The following is a 24,679-nucleotide window of genomic DNA, read 5'->3' on the forward strand; positions in this document are numbered from 1 at the left end:
GAGTGCTTACTATGGATACATTTTTCTTTGAGTGACAGTTAACATCATTATATGGTGTTTCTTATATTTTGGTCATTATTTTTCTCCGTATGGCTTCAGCACACTAAAGGGCACGAGCAGAAAAAAAACTATGTTGCCTTACCAAAATACTGTACTCATGCTATGCGCAATATTTAGAATCTGCTGCTCCACTGTAAACTGAAGAAACAACAAACAGGCATAAGGAAATTTAATAGGCTAAATTGTTGTCGATTAAGCCAACTATATATAAAATAATCATGAGCCAGTCCATCTTTTCCATTTTCAGCATTAAACAGACACACTAAAGATGTTAGAGGATCCTTTGTATCAGTAATGTAGTTCATTCTTCCTATATGCCATACTGAGTACTTTTTTGTTACATATGTTAAACTGGATGCTGAATTTCTACTGGAATAATTATAGTCATGGTGCTTTTACACTGATTTTTGCTGATTTTTTTGTTTTTGTGGCTCTTTAAAGTCGAAGAACTAACAAGATTAAAAAGAGTCATGCATTTGTCAGATCTTCTGAGAAGAGATTAAAAATCTCTCTATATATTAACTAAATGTCAGATTATTGTGTGCGTGCTTGAGAGACAAAAGCTGCGATTACATGTGTGCACATGTGTAAACACATTGGTTTATAGCACATGTGAGGCAGATGGGCTGATGACTTGAAGCCGCTCATCAGCTGTGCAGTGTTTATCTGCTTCACTCCTATTTATCTGCCTGCCAGTTTCCCTCTCTATCGCTGTCTCTTTGGCAGGCTTTCCCTTATTTGTTTCCCATCTAACGAGACGAATGCCAAAGTTCGGCAAACTGGCCAGAAAAGATCCAGCGATCTACCCCACAGTGAGCTGCTTGGATGATGAAGGTCAGCACAGTCTGACTCACAGTGTCTGAACCACTGCACTGATGTTTTTAAATGTGATTTTCTCATCAAGACCATTGAAGGCATTCACTACTATAACTGACAATGCTTATTATCAATAAGCAAAGGCATTCACTAATCGTCCATCCAGTCATCCATCTCCTGACTGTCATACTTACACTGATTCATTAATCTCAGATTTGGTGCTTACTGTGAGTTCATCGAGTTGAGATTGAAGATAGCCACTGAACTCTGCATCACTCTCACCATGCTGCATCACACAGCAGCAAATTCCCTCCATCTTCCAGTTGTAGCTGAGATGGAAGAGGGTCACTGAACTCAACATGGTGTTATATAATGATAGCTGCAAATATCAGAGACAGAGAGATTACTAATAAATATATGAGGGACCAGTAATCTGCAACTCCATCTGCACTGCTGGAGGGGTTGCATAACCCACATCAGGCCACACTGAGTCATTGCTAGTGGCTACGTCTAAATGCGTGTCTCTCTGTGTGCTGCAGAGCAATCGCCAAAGGATCAAATGTTAATCTATAATTTGGATGCTGCATGGCCAAAAATTTTGTGGGGTTTCTTTCAGATCTCAGAATCTTATGTAATCTATCATTTAATTTAGCGGCTTCAAATAAAGCCTTTCAGGTGGCTGAAAGTATGAATCCATGCCGTAAAGTGAGCAGTGCGAGTGTGGATGTGTATGCATGTGTGTTGTATTACTGTTCTTGTGCATGAATAATTCATGACAAACTCCAAATCACACCTAATCAGAACTTCATGCCAGGACCCTGATAAAGTCACTCAACACCATTAAATGCACAGAGACATACAACCATTAAATAGACTTTGACAACTGTGCGGCTCTGACATTGAAATGGTAGCAATTTAGTTCAATTTAGTCAATAGGAATGTTTACTCTGTCAAAAGAGGTCTAATTATAGCGTGAAACAACCTCATATAATGGTGTTGACGGGCATAGCATCAGTATGCAAGAAACAGCAAACACAATGGAACAGAGGTGAGTGTGTGTGAGCTCAAGAGGAACAGAAGAGCAAGAAGAAAAATAAGAATCATATATATAAATTTTTTTATCCTTTCATTAATTTTCAATTATACCTTTTTCATTTTGTGCCTCAGGAATTAATCGCACCTTATACTGTTCAAACTAAGAAAGCCACACAGATAAGCAGATTAGCTGGGAAGGACCTCAAAACGCTTGGATTTATCAGAATAAAATGCTACAACCCACTTGACCCTGCACACATCTCATTGTCATTCATCCTCCATGTAGCCTGTGGTCCTGTCTTCTGTAGATATAGACTGCCACCTGCTGGCTCAACCTTTAATGCGGGCTTCCTTCCCCTTTTGACTGTACAGTGGATGATTGCTGCAACGATCCTTCTCTATTACTGTGCAGCAGAGCATACTATTGCTGCTCTCTGCTGGTATTTCCAGGTAAGGACAATATGCAGTCAGACGTGTCAGTGACTTTTACTGAGAACGAGTGGCATGGTCTGCTGGCAAGCCATCATTATCCAGAGGTTATTTTCCTAAGAATGTATAATTTATGGGCTCCACGAAGGCGATTTGATTGCTTCATTCAGCGAAGGCTTTTTAAAGTTGCGTGATGCTCTTTCTATTTGTTGTCATCCAGGCACAGAGGAAGAACGCTAATTAAAAATACAAGGCTTATTTATTTTTGTAATGAATTTAACAACTTACACTATGCAAAGGAATTGTTGCCAGGGATTTTTACAGGTAAAGGACAGAAGTTTGGCAGTTTAGAGACCCAAAATAACTGTTTTAAATTTTCAAGCTGTAGTTAGTTCCACATAGACGAGACCTTAATCCACAAATTAAATATGCAGCTATGTAAAAATGACTCCCCACTAAAGGCTCTGCATTTGGATTCTGTTTAATATGTGTTTTTTAATTAACGTATTTAAAGCATCAAAAGTATCAGCCCCTAACAAGATCATTTGTTAAGATAAAACTTATTAAGTCTATTACCTCTACAGACTACTTTAAAATTTCATTATATTTGTATTTCAAGAAGCCTGGAGTAAAAGTACTTAAGTGAAGTAGCAGAATACCTTAGATTGTACTGGATTAATTGTGATTCGTTAAATTTCACTGCTTTTTGTTTTGTGAAATTATATAACTGTCAGGTTTTCTTGGATATTTGCATAATTATATGTACAATGTACAGTTTTTGTAATTTTGTCTCCATACATGGCCACAAGGATTTTAAATCAATATATAATTGAAGTGAAGACTTTTAGCTTTAAGTACAGGGATTCAACAAAATTATTGCATTAAGTGTTTAGGAACAAAAGCCCTTTTATGCATTAAAGGCTCAGAAGCACTTGGAACAATTTACAGACAAGACGTTTATGGCCAGGTAAGTAGATAAAAAGTCCAGAGTAGATTCCAAGTACTGAACTTTTCACTTGAACTCTTAACAACTCCAAAAAGATGTCAGTGCAGGTGAAAGAGGCCATTGTGACTGACTAAACCAAATAAATCTATAAGAGAGACAGCAAAAACAATCTGCTACAGTCCTCAAAAGAAGGAATACTCAGCAACACCAAAAGGTCTGAAAGACCACAGACCTTGCAAAATCTTTGCTTGGTTAAGAAAAACCCCTTTACAACATCTAACCAAGTCAGAAACACTCCTAAGGAGGTGAGATCTACAATCAAGAGACATTCACATGAGTAGAAAAAGGATTTAGAAACCAGGGTTGGGTTAATAGATAATGAGCTAAAGCATACTGCAAACACAAGAGTTACTCAAGGCAAAGAAATATGATACAATAGCCAGCCCAATGATCTTATTTCAATAGCACATTCTTTTCAGTTACTGTAGACATAACTGCAGGCAGTGAAACTCACAAACAATCATGTTTACTATGTATTAATCTGCTGTAATTCCTAAACACTCAATGGAATACCTTTTAAAAATGAGAAAATCTGCCCTTTAATCATGCATTGATTATTTGATTTAAAATCCACTGTGGTGTTGTAGAGAGACAAAATTACACACACAAAAAAAATCTTTGTCTAAACACTTATAGATGTAACTGGAGATAACCATCTGCTTTGTACAGACATGCTTCTTTTTACTTATTTTGTGGTCCCACTGGCTATAGACTGGTGCCCAGTAAGTGAAATGCAACTCAGTGAGAATGAACTCAGATGTTTGCTGCAGTCATTTAAAACATATTTTACCTTTTTAAACATGAAAAGCTTTTTGGTAGCTTTTACTGTTTCTTTATGCCTATGCTTGTATTGATATGTTTATTACTGATCCATCATCCAGTGAAATGTGATGCATTTGGCTAATTTTTAGTACACAGAATTCCCTTTCATATCTGCACATGTCATGCTCAGCAAGTGGGTAAATAATAATGCCATGCAAGACATGAGTTCACTCTAAACAGTTCTTTCCATCATTATATCAAAGTTGTTTTTGTATTTTACGAAGACAAAGAACTTTTCCCCATATGTTCATAGTTTTTGTTTGTTTGTTTGCTTGTTTGTTTTTTAGAGCTCCAGTAATTTCTTTACCTTTGAAAGGGAAACATATCCAAAACACTCCAAAAGACCACTGTCTAGTTGTCTCCTGATCATTGCTTTTCTGTTAATGAACACAAGCCTCCTTATTTAGGAAAACAAGGCAGCTATTATAACTTTCTGATTTTGTTTTCCTCTTGCATGATAACCTCTTTACCTTTCATAGTGCCATCCAACTCCACTTCCATTTAAATGAAGCAGTGCTCTGCCACATGTTTGCTTTTTAGTATATGAAAAATCACACTTAGCAGCCAGCTACTAGTTTTGAATCACTGCATTTGGGACACAGTGTTTTTTATAGGACACAACCTCCCACTGATTTCTCTCTATATTGACAAAACCATCAAGCTGACACTTGGTGCTTCCATTATTTTATAATTTTATAAGATAAAATAAGATAAGATAAGACTTTATTAGTCTCACACGTGGGAATTTTTTTGGTTTTGCTCACGGCACAAAGTACAAGTTTAAAAACAGTAAAAGTTAAGAAAAACACAATAGAATAGGGTAAGATAAAATAGAATAACATACTATAAAACACGAATAAATACTAGTACTATTTAAATACTAATAAATACTATATAACAGCGGTCCCCAACCCCCGGGCCTCGGACCGGTACCGGTCCGTGAGTCGTTTGGCCGCGAGAGTTGAGGCTCAGGTGTGAAATGTATAGTTTTCAGGGTTTTTATCGGTTTTCAGTGTTATTTTGTTATCGTTTTTATCGTTTACTCGGTTTTCCTGGGTCTTTTCACGTGTGTTATGAATAAATCTTCTTTTTTTCTGTCCCGGTACTAGTTTTATTTTGTTGTATTTATCCGCGACACCTTAAAGGCCGGTCCATGAAAATATTGTCGGGCACAAACCGGTCCGTGGGGCAAAAAAGGTTGGAGACCGCTGCTATATACAATAGAATAAAATACTGTACAAAATAGAATAAAATGCTCTGTTATAGTAGGAAAAAATTGCACTTGGTAATACTGCACATCAGGGAGACAGTTACAATTCTGTATGGGATGTGCGTGTGTGTCTGTCTGCACCTGTGTGATCATCTGCAGAGTCTGACAGCAGCTGGAAGGAAAGCCTTGTGAAATCTCTCTGTCCCACATCATGGGTGCTGCAACCTGCCACTGAAGGAGCTGCTCTGTGCTGTGAGTCTCCTGCATGGGGTGGGAAATGTTGTCCAACAGGAATGACAGCTTATTATTTCTTAATATACATTTTAGTTCATTTATGTAGGTTCTCTAGTAATTTACTAAATAAAAAACTGGAATATTTTAATACTGAAATAGTGATTCAGAAGAATTATTAAAGTAATTTATTAGTTATTAAAGTTATTACAGATCAAATGTACTAATATTTAAACTTAAATAATTCTTTAGAGATTGTGCCTGAGCAATCTATACATGGCAAATATCGAGTGAATAACAAGAAAAGGGGAAATACTCATATACTGTGTAACTAGTCATTCACATAATCCTCCAACTGCACACTTTGTTGGGGACCATACTAACCCTCTTTGGAAGGCCCTCTTGGGTCCCCGTACCCTATTTTGGGATGCCAGACCCGGAAGTGGGTGGTGGAGTCACCGTCATCCAACTGGTCACACCATCGCCGACATACTGCCTGCTGGGATGTAGTTCTCCACCGGAAAACTACAAATATTATTAGAAATCGGAGATCACTTACGATCTCGGTGATAACTCGTCGAAAGGATCCGCTACCATCGTTCACTTTGGAGGAGAAGGGAGGGAAGAGGCGCGTTGCCAAAATGATGGAAGAAATAGACAGATTTCAAGTGCCGAGTGCTGTACAGGAGGCGGAGATGCAGGCTGAGATGCAGCCGCTGGTAAGTCTAGAACAGTCTGGAAATGACTGGCGGCGCTTGATCTGTTTGCCTTGTTTAATTAAAAATGACATTACAACCGCGCATACTTGTGTAGTGTTTGAGGCCTTGCCATTCATAGACTGAGACCCCGACAATCGCATCACCTGCCATGTGTAATGCTGCTTGATGTGGGCTGCCATTAGAACGTTCTCCATCAAGTTTCCCGGCTGCTTTCACGGAGTGAAATCGAATAAACGACGGCGGAATACACGAGGGGACGTGGATTTTGCTCACAAACAAGCTTTGTTGTGTTTTGTTTGTTTGTTTGTTTTTGTCGCTCGGCTTAACGCAAACAGCGTCCGGTCTGCTGCGCAGCATCCGTCATGTCTGGCGAAAACAAGCATCCCATCCCAGCACTGCTGCTGCTGCATCCTCAGCATCCATGCAGCAAGTTACTCTGGTATCGACGCCACTTGCGTCACTTTGACGGGATTAGCAGGGGGCTCCTTATCGCTTGTATATGTTTGTATGTGCCATTAAAGGTTCGCCTTTACATACAAATCTCAGTGTAAACGGTTTAACGGAGCGCTCCGTGGCCTGTAGCGGGGCCCGGGGTTACTGCAGCCTGCAGGGCGGCCTCTGCTGCCCGCCGCCGGGGCCGCTGGGGAACCAGACTAGACTAAAGCAACCTGACCTGCTGTCTCCAGGTGCCCCCACACCAGAAGTCCCCACCGTTCCTCATTTGTTGTTGTTTATAAAGCCTTTCATCCCTCTTGCCTTTGCTCTCTAGTTGTAAGACGCACATTTATTTTAAGACTGCTGGCACAAATCACAGATCTGTGTTTATTACCATTTATTCCCGTTGCTTAGCTATGGTGGGTATTACTCTGCATTACAAAACGACATTCATTATTCATCGCTGCCTCAGTAAAACACATCTCTGCACTTCCTTGTGTCCAGGACCCTGCCTCATCCACAGCTTCAGAGGCTGACTCAGACACCAGAGAGGGGGAGCCTGTCACTATAAACTACAAGCCTTCACCTTTGCAGATGAAAATAGGTGAGAGATACAGTTTTAACTGCAGGCTAAATGTCTGTCTGTCCATCTGTGGTTGTTGGAGTGTTGTTTGATTGACTGTCAAACACAAAATGGTGCGTAGTCTGTAGACACAGATCGTAAAGGAACCAGCATAGATACTGTATAGCTGTGCTGAGGCATTTTAATTAATGGCACATTGGCCTCTATAATTATTCTTGATGCCTTGCTAAGTAAAAACTAATGCGGTTACTACTGTAATAGGGCCACAGCTACAGATTATTGTCTTTATTCATGAATCTGCTGATTATGTTTAGAATCTGTCCACTAATCTTTTAGTTTATTATTTTTAACAAAAGGCCAATTGCATGTTCTCAAAACCCAACCTCAAGGCAGGGAATAACAGCCTCTCTGGCCCCTCTCATGCCGTCTTTATAGAAAGCCACAGTTCTTAAAGATTCATTTCAGCACCTTGGACAGAGTCCAGTGGCGAGCAGGAGCACATAGTTTTTAATGTTTTTTTTTTTTTACTGTTTGCTACTGTATGTTTACTCAGAGTCAATAATATCTAAGAATTAGTGAGCTACTCTGTTAGTCAACGCTCTTTTTTTAGGCTGTACAGCTACAGTTATGTATACGTTACCACTATCTTCTCTCTCTCTCGCCGTTTCTTGGTCCTGCGTCCAATTAAACATTGTTATAAAAACTACCTTGGCAACTATGTTGATTTCATTAGGTGTGCATGTTTGTTAAATTCATCACTTTGCTTTTGTGACCTTGAGATAAAAAAAACAAGCAAAACAAAAATACAATCTACATCTATATGTCATGTCAAAACGTATTTGGTGCAGATTCCTCACAGCAAGAAGGGTCAGGTTGGAAAAATGCTGGTGAGCCAGGCCTCTCTGTGTGGAGTTTGCAGGTTCTCCCAGTGACTGCATGGATCAAATGGTGAAGCTAAATTGACAGTAGGGGAAGGTGTTAGTGTGCAGAGTTGTTTGTCTCTTTGTATTAGCCCTGTGAGGAGCTTGCAACTCTCCGGGGTGTACTCTTGTTCTCGTTGTCAGCTGAGATAGGCATCAGCCTCGCCTACAACCCCAGCCTATAAGTGGTTAAGAAAATGCATTGACATTCAAATGTTTTTAGATTTAGCAGTAGCTGATGCCGAAAGGGGAAGGTTCTAGTTTTTGATGTCACATGCAAAGTTTCTGAATTGTAATATATTAAACAAATTTAACAGTTCTCTAAGCTCACACGGAAACAATCAGCACTCTTTGGTCAGCTGAGCATTGAAGCAAATCTCTCCAGTGAGCAGAAACTGATCTGCCCTGAAGTCACGTCTGTTACTCTGCTGCACAGCTTAACAAAACGTTGTCTTCTTAAGTAAGAAATGCCATCTCAGTCTTCTTAAAGTAAAGATTGACTTAATATAGAATTCAGCTAAATCAGGTCATCACACCTGATTCTCATAAGTGTGCCTAAATAAAGTAAACATGAACATACGTGCATATTTGTGCATATTTGCAACATTTAACTCAAGTATTACTTTACCTTACTGTAGTTTACTAGTTAAACTTATTCCGTCACTCTTATACAGATCATTTATTGTTCAAAGCTCAACCTTTATGCCTTTGCCTGCTTCTGTGTTCCTTACACAGAGAAACAGAGAGAGCTGGCTAGGAAGGGCTCGCTGAAGAACGGCAACGCTGTAGGTAGTCCAGTCAACCAGCAGCCCAAGAAGAACAATGTCATGGCCAGAACACGGTAAGATGCGAGCAGTCTCATCGTGGGGTCAGTCGAGAAATTACGAGAAAGACTTCTGTTGGCTGGTTGTTATTGATAAACAAAATCTCAGTAATTAGAAGTTTCTCACAGCAAACCTCATACAGTGCAATTTACGTGTTGAAAGAGATTCATGTGGTGTAATTGTGTAACTGTAGTAGCTTTAAGTATAGGAGTACTGTAACAATTGTAATGATCCAGCCTGAAGTGAAGCCACAGAACAATACAAATAAAGATCCCTAGGTGTGACAGTATTTCAAATGTAGAAATTAAGCTTATTTTGTTCTTTCTAAATGTGCCATGTGTGGAAACAAAAATGTGTTTTAAGGCTGTACAAAAAAAGAGTTGTACTGATGTAGCGTTTGTAAGATGTCTGAAGTTAGACATTATACTGCTTTCACGCTTCTGTTGTTCCAGTGATTCAGCTGTGACGCTGCCTCCAGGCCTACTTTTCATTTATTTCAACATCTCTGCCAGTCCTGTTTTTGCTCACTTCTTACAGCTTGTGAAACTGTTTTTTCCTCCTCTGCGCCTGATCTCAACTCTCTCTCTTTTCCCCTCAATGCAGGTTGGTAGTTCCCAATAAAGGCTATTCGTCTTTAGACCAGAGCCCGGATGAGAAGCCTTTGGTGGCCCTAGATACAGACAGGTGGACACACAAACATCTTTCTTTCTGAGAAGCACATAAGCAAACATTAATGATATTAATATAGTATCCTGTGTTTTTCTGTTTCAGTGACGATGACTTTGACATGTCTAGATACTCCTCGTCGGGATACTCTTCAGCCGAGGTAAGAGCTTGTGCTTCAGCAAATATCAGTGCATCCCACCCCCTTGTATTTACTCTCATATTTCCCCCCATCTTCCATAATTATTAAGAGGCTAAGTGTTAGGGTTTTACAAGCCAGTGTTAAAACTATCCATGGCAATTCTGTGGGCATGTACACTCCCTGCAAGCGCATGATTACACTGCAGATATATCTGCAGACAAATGTGTATTAGACACAAAGCTGGATACAAATGAAATGTGATATCTGCATGTCTGCTCCTGCAAATCTTGTTTGTAACGCTGCTGCCACTATAAGTGCAAATCGCAGACGCATCCTCATATTTATAACCTGTCTGTGACGAGTCTAAGCTTGTGGGTTTTGTAGGGTGAGTTTTACAGTGTCAGATCCTAATTCCAACATGCTGTCAGAAATGAATAGCTAATGCACGTTACATACTTTAAAGCACTTATTTGCTCTCTTAGTTCCAGCTAACCTGGGTGTAACAAGTACATATACAGTTACTGTTTCCACTGCAGGCCGAACAGAGGTTGTTTGTTGTGCTTATTGTTGATAGAGTGCAGAACAGCATATAGATAAAATGACTGCACACTTTTTGTGCAAACAAAGGAATTATTTTGGTTATTTAAAAAAATCACAGCAGGAACAGTAGTTATCGCGCTCCAAGTGATGATGCTTCCAGCCATCTGTGAAAGTGCCCAATCTCACTTTGCCATGGTTACCACTCGAACTTTTAGCCAGTCTAAATCACGAGCATAGACAGTCCTAATGTTTGTTGTTAATGTTAATGTTTTATTGCATTAGTACAATCAGATTTTGATTTACCAGTGATTTATATAAACATATCTATTTTTCTCTTTTCTTTTCCCTACCTGTCCTCCTGTGTGCTTTGGAATTTTACTTTCCTCCAATTCGTATGTTCCCAACCATGCAGTTTGCACAAATGATGTCCTGGAGCAGTGTTTTAAGGACCAAATTAAAACAATTAAAACACAAACACACGCTTTTCCTGCTTTTTGCAAAGAAACTCCTAAAATGTTTAAAGGGATTCTCAACATTTTAGGAAATAATGGACCTTTTGCTGGTAATCAGTGGACACTCAGAGGAATTAGATAACCTGAGCACATATAAGAATGGTTTTAAAGGTTGGGTCATTCAGTACATCATACAAACTAGATAAAACATGCCAATTATTAAACTTTTTCTGCAGTAAAGCGAAGAAGTACACTATCTCAATAAGCTGTCTGAGACTGTCAAACATTAAACAGCTAGTTCAACAAAATAAATAAATAAAAACACAGATTAGATGAACCTACTACTAGATGTTTGCATCTACTCATCATGTCATGGTATTTCTATGGGCTCAAATTGTGGTCATAAATATTTTGTACTGGTAAATTAGGATTTGTGTGTGCGTAAAAAAGATTCAAACTGTATTACCCTTCAAGGACCTGCAGTTCAAAAAAGTGCCCCTCCGACAGCCAAACCCATCTGTTCTCTGATTTGATAGTTAAATTTGTGATTGACCTGACATTGACCAATCAGCTGAAAGGAAGAAAAATAGGGTCAAAATCCGTACTTGTAAGTTGAAACCTGAGTGCAGAGTTTCACAAGTGTTTTTTGGCTATGTCCACATGCAAATCTTTTTTACGCACACACAAATTCTTTTTACACATACAAAACTGATTTACAAGTACAAAATATTTATGACCACAATTTGAGCCCATATATTTCTATAAACTTTTCCAGGGTGGAATACAGCATATATTGACTACAAATGGTAGTTTCTGTTTGCCATCCTAAACAGGTTTTGTTTAACAGCAGTCACTGGACTGATCAATACTCAGATTTCCAAAAAACTCAGCGAAAATCTAAGAAGAACTGTAGATTGTAGATTCAGGCTTTCAAACCTAAGAACACTGTACCAGCTGTCAAGCATGGTGGTGGTAGCATCATGCTCCGGGGCTGTTTTGCTGTCAGAGGAACTGGTATATTGCACGAAGTGAAATAATGGAAAACAACTTCCATTTTCTTAAACTTCACTGCAAATCAAAAGCTATGCAGTTGAAAATTAAACACACACTGGGTTTTCCAAAAAGACAATGATCCCAAACGCATCAAAACTGAATTTAGAGTGGAAAAAGCAGGTTAACATTAAGTTTCTGCAATGGTATTCCCAAAGCCCCAACCCCAGTCTGTTCGAAAATCTTTTGACTATGCTTAAAAGCCGGATCTGTGCCAGCAAACCAGAAATGTAAATGACTCCAAAAGAACTCTAAGGAGCTTGTGGAAGTGGGAGTGGGAGTTGTCCCTTAAGAGGGTCATTGGCCCACTATTGATCATGTGCCTCATCACATGAGCCAAGATGTGAAAAGGGTGTGGGTCATTATCAGGAGAGGTTTTGGGTGCAACGATTGTGAGATCTTGCTTCACCCTATCATTTGAACCATTGAGATCACCTGATGCAAGATGTGAGTGGGCGTTAAGGCATCTGGGAACAGATCTCAAAACTGGATTGTAGGTGGCAGACAGCTGGTGTCGTAAGGCACCCCCTCTGTTCAAAGATGATCGTTCACAGTGGACATAGATGAGGCCATCTTTTATCCTCTTTCAAACCAGCTGTCTTCTCTGTCCAAAATGTGAACATTGGCCTCCTCGAATTAGGATCATCATCATCATAATGGTTTGTCCCAAGGACAACACTCCCAAACACAAACTAAACAACGTAGTGTATACTATGCAGTGTAATGAGGAGTTCTCAGTCTTCTACATTAGACAAACCAAACAGCCACATAGAAGAGCCACCTCGACAGGACAGGAGTCAGCTGTACATCTGGATCTAAAGGATAAAGGTCACTCTTTCTTACCATGACCTTCACGCCCATGATGGGTGGATGTAAACTCCTGTCCACCACTATTTTTTCACTAGAGTCACATGATTTTAGTAATTCGTTGTGTGACAGGAAGGGAATCAGCACATAAAGTTACATGTTTGGTCTTCATTACTTTTTGCACATTCCAGCTTTTGCAAAAGCTCTGCAGCCCGGTGATCTGCAACTCAAGGGTTAGTAAATGATGCTGTAACTCACTGACCTCTCTCTGTGTCCTCTCATTTTTCAGCAAATCAATCAAGATTTGAACATTCAGCTGCTGAAAGATGGCTACCGCCTTGACGAAATCCCCGACGACGAGGACCTGGATTTGATCCCACCCAAATCAGTTAACCCTACCTGCATGTGCTGCCAGGCAACCTCCTCTACCACCTGTCAAATACAGTAACTCTGCCTTTCCAGCCTTCTGCCCCCCCGCTCTTTTCCACACAACATGAGCTCCCCTGCCCTCCCGTCTTTATCTGCTGTGACTTTACTTCGCCATGACAGTGGCGACAGTGAGACCTTGTTAGAATATCGTAAGTGCTATGATGATATTGACAACAACAAATAATCAAATTACCTTATAGAAACCTTGGTTTAAAATCTAGGAGAATGAACATATTTGAAATTAATCAATATGTAATAAAAAGATTAGTAAAGTGGTGGTTTCCTCCTATGGTAGGACTTGCACTTGTGTTTGAGAGCTCTTCTCCTGGTCAACATGATTTAACATAACACACTGATAAAAGCTGACAAAAAAGAAAAGTCTGTTTGATGCTCTAAAGTGATTTCAGTTTCCCAGAAGAATAAGAAACATTATCATAACTGACTCAGCTGTTCTGTTTACCTGAATTCTGAGTTGCATATATATATATTTTATTTTCTAGTTTGTTTGTTAGTTTTTTTTATTTATTTAAACGCTTACTTTTTTAACCTGAGGGATAATTAAAATTGAATGTGCTGATGCTCAGATATTTGATTGTGTCGTAGAAGTCTGATTCTCCAAACAGAGGAAACTGTATTGTTGTTGTACCTTAAGGGGTTAATATGTAGCACAGACCAGGTCATTGCACTCATTAACACCACCTTCAATACTTCTGCTCTCTTTGCCTAAATGGCAAAGAGAGATGTGGCATCACAGAGTTTAGGAGTGAATGTATGAAATCGAATAGCTGAGGAACAAACTGCATGAAGAGCATCTGACTGAATAATCCAATGGTAAATAATGAGCAAGTAGCTTTTTTGCACCACAGTTAATTTGTGCAATCACACGCTACTGTTGTTGCATTGTTTTCAATTTGCACATTTTGCTTTTTACTTTTTTGGGGAGCCCTTATCATTGTACTGTTTCCTGCAGAGCAGTGAAAATGAACTATGTAGAAAAGGATGATTACATATTGTTTCTTGCTCTGATCCCCACGTTATCAAGGCCAAAGCAACCTGATGATCACCGGACACCCTCCTTCCCATTTCTGTGTCAGTGCCACAGATCATTAGGTGAACACAGGGTCACACACCAGAGGAGGTGTACTTCGAAGTGAGATTAATGAGCTAATGAGCTATCTTAAGCTTAAAGTCAGAGATTTCAGTGTTAGAAAGGTTGCTCTGTTTTAACCTGACTAAATCACCATGGTAAATACTACTGATCGCAAAAAAACGAAAGCCAGACTTAACAAAGGCAGCTGACAGCCACTGTTGTGGCATTTTAGGTTTTGTCAAGCCAACTAACACAAAGATAACCTGGCTTTGTTGAATTTGTTTCGTGGTATACATCTTAGATTGATGACCCAACACACACACACACACACACACGCATGCATGCATAAAGACCTACAATGCCAAAATAATAAGTGAGACAGCATCGATTTCTGTTTCAAACAGAATGGAAATCGTTTATTGCAACATCAAGGATCGTTGACTTGGAGCACTAATGCCCTTCATTTACGACCCTCTCTCCTCTAAATTAGCTGTTGATTTGCAATTAGAGTATGCCTTAAGTATAGAAAAAACTTAAAAGATGTCTGTGTTCCATCTTGATTAGTTTATTTGAAGAGCATTTGCTAAGAAGTTATGCTTTTTTTTTCTTTTTACATTTAGACACAAGTGATAACTGTTTTTCTTTTCTTTTCTTTTTTTAAAAAGAAAAAAAAGATTTTCTTGTAACGTAAACACTTCCATTACAGTATTTAACAATGTTATGTGCAGTGTATGAAAACGACAAATAAACAAAATGCAAATGAAACAGCGTCTGATGTGCTTGGTTATCCATAATAACATTATTCATAATTTATTATGGTAATATATAATAATGGCTGCATAGTGTGACTATGGGTGTGAGACGCGAAAAAGAAGAAAGAGGCGAATGCTTAAAAAGAAAAAAAACCCCAAAAGGATAATTTTAATGTTAAAACATTTGAGCAACAATTATTACACAGGTATGTGTATTGCGATAGCATGGGATCTGCATTGACAGTCCCTGATTACAGTACAGTAGCATCAGAAGTAAGGGCTTCAACCTGAAAGGCACCAGCATCCAATCACAGTCATCATAATGCCAGAAAAGAAGAAAAATAAAATAAAATAAGCATTTCACTTCACAAATATATGTAGTTTGTATTCTACAAGCTACAGACTCTATTTGGACATTTGAATGCATCGCATGACAAGTACAAAAGAAAACTAATGACATCAATAATAATTCATCTGGCTCCTGTAGTGGCTTAATAAGACCTCTCATTCCATTTGTAATATTATAAAAGATCCCCAGACAAATAAAACATACACTGTACCAAAGAAAATACATACAAACATGCTACATGATGGAATTTGTTGAACTAATCAAGAAAGCACTCCTCAAATGGAAGGACAAACAATAAGAATAAAAATAACAATAATAATAATAATAATTAGGACTCTATCCTACGAGAAATGTTGTGCTTCCATGTCAACACCAGGGGGTGTAATTTTAAGTCATGTGTCCACACATCACATTATTCCCTGATTTAAAAAAAAAAAAAAATGCAGTCCAAACAAAACTGGCACTCTTGGCATTTGAAGACAGTCGTTGAGCTTTAAAGTATTACTGAACAGCAACACAAAGAATCTGACGATGTTAATTCAGGTAGTATTGAAAAACGTAGAAATTCCCCTCTGCCACAAAACCGTCAAAAGGCACGGACTTTTACTAAACATAAATCACTGTGGTCAGAACACCGAGTAGTGTTTAAACAGTAAGTGAAAAAATGTTACCACGTTATCGTCTAAAAGGTTTTACCCTGTTATGTTTTCAAGCGTTACTAAGAAACAACACAAATGCTGAGATTTGCTTGTGTATTATGGCCTCGACAAGGTACTATAAAGGTATATTGGTGCATTTAATTGCAATGTGTGTGTTTCAACACAGGAAACACACTGCTTATCCCTACAAGCTCATAACACACCTGATTATACCTGAAGTCCATGGCAAAATGTGTGAAATTAAATAAACAGGCTCTATATTTCTCTATAGTATAGTTTTCTTATTACTCTCTAATAACATGTAACTACACTAGACTTAGTATATCACCCATCTGAAGTTAGTTTGATCTATTTACATGATAATACTGCTGTGTTGTGCATTTGCATTATCCTGGCTGAAAAGCAACTGTTCAAGTGTGCGTAAGTCTATGTGTGCAATAACAATATTCATTAAAGGACTATTTCCAGAACTTCTTTAAGCGCTAGGAATATAAGGACTTGCGTTCTTCCCATTCTCTTCATTTGCAAGGGAAGTCTGCGATGCAAAGTGAACTCATGCAGTGTTTTTCAAACACTTTATGGGTACATGGTTTCCACTTGGACGGCAGATTCTTTCAAGAAAAAAGAACATTTTTTTGACAACAGACAATAAAGTTGAAGAAGAACTGAACTTCCCTGAAATAACCCTTAATAAATAACAATCACCTCAGGGAATGAGAGGAGAAGTTCTAGTGTGATTACAGTCAGATTTGTCATGTTTGCTTCGTTTACATGTGTAGTAAACTCTGAATTGTGGTCTGGCTGGTTGTCTGGCTCGACAGGATTTGTAGAAAAGGTACAGGCGCCACACGCGGGTGTGGATGTCTGTGTATGCCTCTGTATGTGCAGTATGTACCTTTGTGTGCACATGTACAGTATGTGGGTGTGTCTCACACCCCGGTGGGGCTTCGGTCTCCAGAATCAGAGGAGGACACGGACACGGAGCAACGCCTTCTCTTGGCCGCGCCGGAGCCCTGGAGCATGCTGGGATGAAAGCCTGGATGTCGCCGGGCGTGTTTCTTCAGGTGGTCGCTCCTCATGAAGCACTTGTCACACATCGGACAGTTGAAGCGCTTTTCGCCTGTGTGCGTGCGATAGTGACGGGTGAGCTCGTCCGATCGGGAGAACTTCTTGCCGCAGCCTGCCCAGGTACACTCAAAGGGGCGCTCACCTGAGGGAAACACACCCAGTTTTTGTTTTTGTACATTTACAACTAATCGTATTAACCAACCCAAACCACTCCTTCCTCGCCACAAAATCAATCATGTCATCATGTTACATTTGCACATTTTCTTTCCTTCTAAAAAGAAAACAAACTAAGAGTCGACTTTTTTTTGTGAAATCTATTATAGGACCTACTTTGAGTTTGCTGTGTGTGAACAAATACTTACTGTTTTTAATACTTATTTTACAAAACATAAAAAAATCAAAATGATTAAAAAAAGTCTCCTGTGGCACCTGCTTTGCATTTACACAAGTATGAGAATATGAAAAACACAGAGACCAACAAACAACCCAGAGGACTTGGAGGCTGTATTCTGCATAGCAACAATCAGAGCGGATGAAAAAACTTATTGTGATAAGAAGAAACAATCAAAATTAAAGCACAGACACACATTTGCGAGATTAATCAAGTGTGACAAGGAGAAAGGGGGGGGGGGGGGTGAAAATAAGACACAGGCTGCGGTCTGGAGCGAAACTAAGATCTGCTGAAAGACTGCTGCTAAGAACAATAACATGTTGACATCGGAGCCGTCAGTCAAGATAGCCCTGAGGTGAAACAGGGCACATTACCCCCTCAACAGCGCTTCCACGTGCTGAGCAGAGCCACATGTCAGCTCTTGTTTACAAGCCCACGCGAGGGGAGTGGAGGTGGATGACGTATGAGGAAATGGTGGCGCAGTGTGCGTTACCTCCGGACAAGAACACGTGGGGACAACAGTGTCGCAGTGACCCGCGTGTGAATCACGACCTATTTAATGTGTCGGTAGATGTTCTTCCACTGTTATTGCCAGTGCTGTATGATGAAGAGTGGTGGCAGGAACACAAAGCTAAAATCATTAGAGGCGTTATTGGGTCTCATGATGCCCAATGCTCCGGCGTCATTTATTACATCTCAACAATAAAGCTTCGCAAATATGGGCGTCCGCACGTGGTGTTTACCCAAGATCGCACTCTGGCCGCGTGTCCACAGGACGTTAAAACAAAGATTTCCTCCCCCTTGCCTCTCCACCTCTCTGCCAGCCTCTGGTCCAATATGTCCCGGTGAGTCACACCCCCTCCCACAAGTAGGCGATCATGAGACCACCTTTCCTATAATGTGGTTTTGCAGAAACACGTGGTCACGCCCCTAAAAGTCTCACAACACGGGACACAGGTCTGGACTCTTGTCCGTCACGTTTTACTCTTACTTACTCTTACTTTCTCGGTTAAGAGTCTTACGTCATAAATAAGAAAAATACGAAAAAGGGTCGAAGTGACGCAGAGCTGTTGGTATCGTAGGTGTGTCGCCGAAGCACCCAGTAAGCACCCCATCCCCTCTCACTCTACTTACCGGTATGGACCCGAAGATGGGCTTTAAGGTGGGACGACTTGCCGTACATCTTCCCGCAGCCAGCAAAAGGGCAGCAGTGTCTCTTCTCGGAGCACGGCAGTCTCCCCGCCGCCGCCGCCGCCGCCTTCGTGTTCCGGGGATGTTTGGCTTGGCTGGCCGGAGAGCCGCGGCTGTCCCCGCAGCTCAGGCGACTCCCCCGCTCCGCTTTCTCTTGCGCGCCGGCCTCGCTGCCCCCGAGACATCTGTTTTCTCCGGCGCTGACAGCGTTGGGACTGCATTTGTTCAAGTCCAGCAAAATCCTCGCCACCATCAGTAAAGTCCTGTTCTCCTGGCTCTCTTTCAGTACGTCCTCCATCCGCCCCGGCGGTGGTCGGCTGGGGACGCGGTCTGCAGAGACGTCGACTTCCGACGACATCACGATCCCTGAAGCAGAGCCGGGAGGACAGAAGCAAAACAATAGATCTTGAGTGGCGAGGAAAAACTATCCGACAACGCGGATACAGTAATCAGTCCGCAGTCCTCCCAGGAAACATGCGGTTAATCATCCACACGTGTCGTCTTCAATGTGACCACTCCGCGCAGACTGCGCTTTTCTTGTCGGGGTTGCGCGGCGGATAAATAAACGCCCCGCTCAGGAAAGATAGCGCTTTGAAAATGTTCCCCGGTTCCTCCTTTCTCTAACCTCCTTTCTCTTTCTTCCTCCAGATCCTTTTAATTCTAACGGACGAATCAAAATCACAGCGTTTACCCACGGCGCTATTGTGTCCACCTCCCTGTGCGCAGACATACACGGGTCAACTTGTCCTATTTTACAGAGAGCAGCACTTTAGTTCAACTCCAAGAAACAATTTCGCGGAATCCCACTGTGTCATAATTAAACTGGACTGTGATTGGATGAGAAGAAACGTGACTCGGTTTTTGGGGGACTGCCTATTGACTAAAGTGAGTGAAAAGACCCTCGACTAATCACAAGACTGGGATTGGTGAAAAGGGCAAGACCACACTCATGTTACCTTCAGGGACTTAAGGAAAATGGTAAATATGGTTGTTAGAGTGTAAAAATGGATTTGAGGACTCATTAAGAAAAATATAAGTCCATGTAGATATATATGTAGATACCAACCCTTTGTGATTTTGGATAATAAATACATGGAAAATGAATAATGAACATTGGTTGTATTTGGTCAGATTTATAATTACATGCCTTTTTAATAACAAGTTTAATAATAATTACAAATTTCTTTCTCTGAAGTTTAAGTTTTGAAAGCAATAAATGGTGTCCTTTCCTCTTTTCTGGATGACTTGCTTCAGTCACTTGTCTCTTTCATCATTCGATGATCCCACCTAATTTGACCTGTGTAATGTGTACAAAACACTTCAGTATCATCCCTGTCATTCTCTTACAGTCAAAGCTTTTCTGGTAATTTCCTACCCTACACAGTAACATACAGCATGCTTTAGCACGAGCCAGCAGATTTTTTTTTTTAAAGATGACACAAAAAACTGTATATATATATATATATATATATATATATATGTATATATGTGTGTGTGTGTATATATATATATATATATATGTAAAATTATGAATGATCTGTTATGTATGGGAAAAAAATGGCTTGTGGTTATAGTTTGCCCTGTGTTTTTACAGCTGCTAAATATTTACAAGTTCCACTTTAGAGGGCTGAAATATTGACACGTAAGCTTGTTTCGTGAGATAAAGACATCTAAGATAAAGCTACTGTTTTTCTTACAGTCACACTTTTTCCCGTGACTTTATAAAAACATTTTTAATGTTTACATTCTGATAGCTTCCTTAGTTTACGCTCACCCAAGAACTATGTGTTTCTTAATCCTGCCAAGTTACTATTCACTATGAACTAAACGAGGCAGCACCTTTCCCTTGCGCCTCAACATTTTCAGACTACATGTTTCCCACTGTCTCTTAAAAGTTTGCTTAAAAAAAGAAAAAAGAAGAAAAGGAATGAGTATAATACTGCCAGCCCACTTAAGTGAAATAAGACCCCTTTAGTTAAAAAGTGCAGGGGGTGGTTCACTTCTGGTCAAAGTTCCTAGAAAATCCTCAGTTTAGGGGGTGCAGGGATTGAGCAATGTGAGCTCTTGACAGTCCTCCCTGACGTGAACTTTGTAGTCAATAGTTGGACACATGTTCTTCCTTGGTTTTGTTTTTCTGTTTACCCACAGAGAGGTATGGCCCTTCGTTTTTATAGGACAGGACTCGGTGTTCTCAAAATATGGGTTTGAACTTTGCCTGGTGACAAACAACAAAAATGCATAATTCAGACGAAGCTTACTGCCCCTCTGCTGCATGGATATATATATATAGATATAGCTCATATAGATTCATATGTCTTGTGTTGAATCAATATGAAAAACAAGGATTATGAGGGAGTAGGATTCAAGCCAACTGCACAGAAATAACATAACAATAAGTTCTATTTTCTACATCACAGAATAAAACTGTACAAGGACTTCTTGCTCTTTTCCACGATCGCCCCATGCTGGAACTCCGCCCCATTTTGCTCCAGCATAACCCCCAGATTTCCAGGAACAAAAATCTGGTTGAAAGTAGGGTCTTGGCCAGATGAGTGTAGTCTCTGCAGCCACCCTCCCACTCCTCCTGCAGCAGAGCTGTAAACATTTCTGGGGAAAAGGAGGCGCTTCCTCGGCTGCCGCAGTTGCTGCTCCCCGCTTCCTCCTCGCACTAACGTGCAAAGAGTTCAATAGTGCACGGTGCATCTGGGTCATGTTGTTGTGGTGTCTTGTACGGCGATTGCGGCAAAGGTTGTTTTTTTTTAAAGCGTGTGAGCGCGTGCGTCTCATGTAACCGAGAGGTGGTGGAGGAGGAGGAGGGCGCGCGCATAATCTCAGTACAAAATGTTCTCTTCCACGTGCGGAGTATGAGCTGACGCACCACTGCTGGCCCTCTCCCTTGTGCTAATATAGGCTACCCCGCCCCTCCCCGGTTTCCAAACACTCACAGCCCGGCGGACTACAGGCACAGCGCGGGCACGGCAGGGAGTGTAAAACCTTCACAGTTAATATGTAAAACCACGTTTGTATAAACCACAGGTGTCATGCAGGCCCTGGCCAATATGACATAAATATATTCAAGTACTCAGTACTCAGCTGTTTACTGAAGAATTTCTATTACAGCTGAAGAAAGCGTGTGAAAACCATTTATACTCTGGGACCAGTTCCAGGCTGTGTTTTTATGGCAGTGTAAGAAGTTTTACAAAGGACAGTCAATGCAGGGGTTTGTTGCCATATCTGCAGAACAGCTTGATGTGCTCCAGTGCCTTATGAGCCTTTGTTGCCTTATGTATTCTACAAAGACTTTTTGTTTGTTTTTTTGATTAGTTTCTGCTTAAAACTAGAAGCTTTCAAGGTATTCTTCTGTGGGACCAACTCCCAGTTTGGATTCAGGAGACAGACACTCTGTTTTTAAGGTTACACTTAAAACTTTCCTTTTGACAAAGCTTAGTTAGGGCTGGATCCTGAAGCCTGGGTTCCCTTAAGAGGGTTAAGGGTAACCTGAGCAATAGGCCCGTGCTGCTTTTCTCACTCTACTACTGTAGGTCTTTACAATATCGCCCACCAAACACTGGATGTCGGATAGACGTGCAGATCATGTCTATATTGATCCATCACTTGTCACGCCGATGTCACTTTGCGCAGTGGGCAAGCTCCTTGAGGTGACCGCTGTTGTGATTTAGTGCCATATAAATAAAATTGAGGTGAGATACATCATAAGGGAGTCAAAGATGCTGATGTTCCTGTAGCCGTTTAACTTCAGAGTTTAAATCATTGTCCCAATCAGATATTGGGGTGTTATAATGTGTAGCGAGTGTAGGAACTTTCATTCTCCTTTTCTGAAGAGGGGAGAAAGTCAGTAGAAGCAAGACACAGGTAGGCAAGAGGAAGGTGGGTGTTAATGGTGAAGATGCAAGGAGCAGTGCAGATGGATGCATTTAAATACCTGTGTTAAACCATCCGAAGCAGCTGGTAGTGGTGAGGGCACTCAGTGTGCTGTCATTCATTGCTTGAGTATCCACATGAATTAAAAACAGACAAGACACAAATCTATTTAATTGTTTATTTAACAATGCATGCCAGACATGATCCTATTCACATTGAAGAATACAGATTTGTATTTGCATCCAAATACTCACTACTTTAATTTCATATTATAATCTCTCTCTGTCTTTCTCTCAGTCATCATTACACATCATCTCTGTACACTCTGAGTGGAAGAACTGCATGCATTTAAAGGACATTAAATAAAGTGTGACCAGTAGAGGGATAGGTCCCTTTTAGTCGAACAACATCAGAAGTTATTGCAGAAAAAACATGTGCGTGATACTCTAAAGCTTACGAGTCACAGGTTTCATAGGAGGGAAGCAAATCTGTTGATTATTATTATCACATATGCTCATGATTCCCCAAAACTTTAAGAGACAGTGTAGTAAAATATTTAAAAAATACTGTACATTAAGATTCTGTTGGGTTGTGTTGTGTTGGCATGCCTCCCAGTTATTAGTGTCATCTACACTTCCGATTCACACGCAGTTTAATTAAACGCACGTACAAACATACGCACACACGCATGCCTCCTGTCAGTACCTTCCACAACAGTCTCGTCAGCATATCGCAAACACAATCATGTACAAACCTTAACGAGTTTCTACATGCCTTGGACATGTATGCTCTCTCGTATATGAGGATAAGGAACTTTGAAAAGAATAAAAGAGAATGTAAGGTCAAATAGCAGGGCATAAACTTTCATTCCAACGCGGTCATCTTGTTTTCTGACTGGCCCTGCAACGACTGAGGTGACCTCTGCCTAGTTAATCCCGTCTGCAACAGCTGTGACTCAGCGTGTTTCCATTTGGTTAGACAGAGTTTGGTTTGGTTCAAAATGCAAGAGTCAACTAAGCATGACTGCAAAGACATTCCTCACTTTTGTTTGTACTGTTGGTGTTTTCAACTTTTGTGGTAGAACAAGTTGATCAGGTATGAAGACATTCATGCATTGTATTGCCATTTCTGAACACCTAAACACAAAAATATATAGTTTTTCTATGATCAAAAAGATTCTGGGTTAGACTCATTAAGCACAGTGATTATACTGGACTCTTTCTTTCTTTCTTTCTTTCTTTCTTTCTTTCTTTCTTTCTTTCTTTCTTTCTTTCTTTCTTTCTTTCATCGATTAACTTTCCATCTTGCATCACTGGGGTAATGTTGTCCCTGAGCACTGACCTTCATCTTTAAACTATGCTATGACTTACATATGTGTTGAGGAAATTAAAACTCTCATCTTTTAGGTTTGCCATCCAGCCACTGCACACAATTGGGGTTAACTGCAACTTCTGTTGTGATTACAAGGTTAAAGGGACAATCTCCAGATTCTACCTAGAAAAGTAACTGGTCACGTGGTGTGGCGCTTTGCCCAGGACCACAGTTGTTTAATGTCTTTTGTAGCTCGCAAATTAAGAGACATCACCTGGGGGCTTTTAACAGTCCTGGATCATTAGATTTGGGTAGTACCACATGATTTAATGCAATTCGAGCAAGAAAGACCAGTTACTGCAATGACACCTACTGTTTATATTACATCCTCACCCTCGTTTTCGTGCGCAGGTTTGTTTGTTTTTTTTGTCCTCCAAAGCTATTGTTGTCAGTGAGATCTTTTATGTGTTCTGGTGAAGAAATTCAAATAAATACCCATACAAGCAATGATACAGTTTACAGATAACAACAATTCCCCCACTCTGTACATCAGATGTGTCCAAAGAGAACAACAAATGTCTGTGAGAACATAACCACTGATTTTTTGGCCTCTTCACAACAGAAGACAAAGATGAAAAGAGGAAATTCACAGATTTATGAATCACTTCAGTCCCCACATACTCCATCCATGCCCAAAAGGCACCCTAAGTTTGGTATACTGGCAACTATGTATTGCCTTGTCAACATTAGAAAATTCTCATAAGCTGGTTGATAAAACATACAATAAAAACTACTTTAAATACTTTAAATATG

At 40.2% G+C, this 24,679-nt stretch overlaps 2 protein-coding genes across 2 annotated transcripts; one reads left to right on the plus strand and one right to left on the minus strand.

The window, feature by feature from the left end:
* The first annotated feature begins 6,052 nt into the window (after positions 1–6,052).
* fam219ab (family with sequence similarity 219 member Ab) lies at positions 6,053–15,016 on the plus strand. Its single transcript, XM_040019367.1, has 6 exons — positions 6,053–6,328; positions 7,268–7,367; positions 9,002–9,107; positions 9,694–9,774; positions 9,862–9,916; positions 13,034–15,016. Exons 1-6 carry the CDS (start codon positions 6,251–6,253, stop codon positions 13,190–13,192), a joined length of 579 nt encoding a protein of 192 aa, XP_039875301.1. The 5' UTR covers positions 6,053–6,250; the 3' UTR covers positions 13,193–15,016.
* A 136-nt stretch (positions 15,017–15,152) lies between these two features.
* On the minus strand, positions 15,153–19,651 carry klf9 (Kruppel-like factor 9). Its single transcript, XM_040019366.1, has 2 exons — positions 18,617–19,651; positions 15,153–17,233 (listed from the first exon to the last, which is right to left on the minus strand). The coding sequence occupies exons 1-2, from the start codon at positions 19,029–19,031 to the stop codon at positions 16,953–16,955; spliced, it is 696 nt and encodes a 231-aa protein (XP_039875300.1). The 5' UTR covers positions 19,032–19,651; the 3' UTR covers positions 15,153–16,952.
* Between the last annotated feature and the right edge of the window lie 5,028 nt (positions 19,652–24,679).

The sequence above is a fragment of the Simochromis diagramma genome, unplaced genomic scaffold (assembly GCF_900408965.1).
Source record: "Simochromis diagramma unplaced genomic scaffold, fSimDia1.1 OVJJ01000822.1, whole genome shotgun sequence".
NCBI lineage: Eukaryota > Metazoa > Chordata > Actinopteri > Cichliformes > Cichlidae > Simochromis > Simochromis diagramma.

Bases quoted from the DNA above. Each gene is read 5' to 3' on its own strand.
- klf9 (XM_040019366.1), bottom strand. From the start codon at position 19,031: ATGTCGTCGGAAGTCGACGTCTCTGCAGACCGCGTCCCCAGCCGACCA. The intron at 17,234-18,616 runs GTAAGTAGAGTG...TGTTTCCCTCAG, and splicing joins CCATCTTCGGGTCCATACCG to GTGAGCGCCCCTTTGAGTGT.
- fam219ab (XM_040019367.1), top strand. From the start codon at position 6,251: ATGATGGAAGAAATAGACAGATTTCAAGTGCCGAGTGCTGTACAGGAG. The intron at 9,775-9,861 runs GTGGACACACAA...TTTCTGTTTCAG, and splicing joins GTGGCCCTAGATACAGACAG to TGACGATGACTTTGACATGT. The intron at 9,917-13,033 runs GTAAGAGCTTGT...CTCATTTTTCAG, and splicing joins CGGGATACTCTTCAGCCGAG to CAAATCAATCAAGATTTGAA.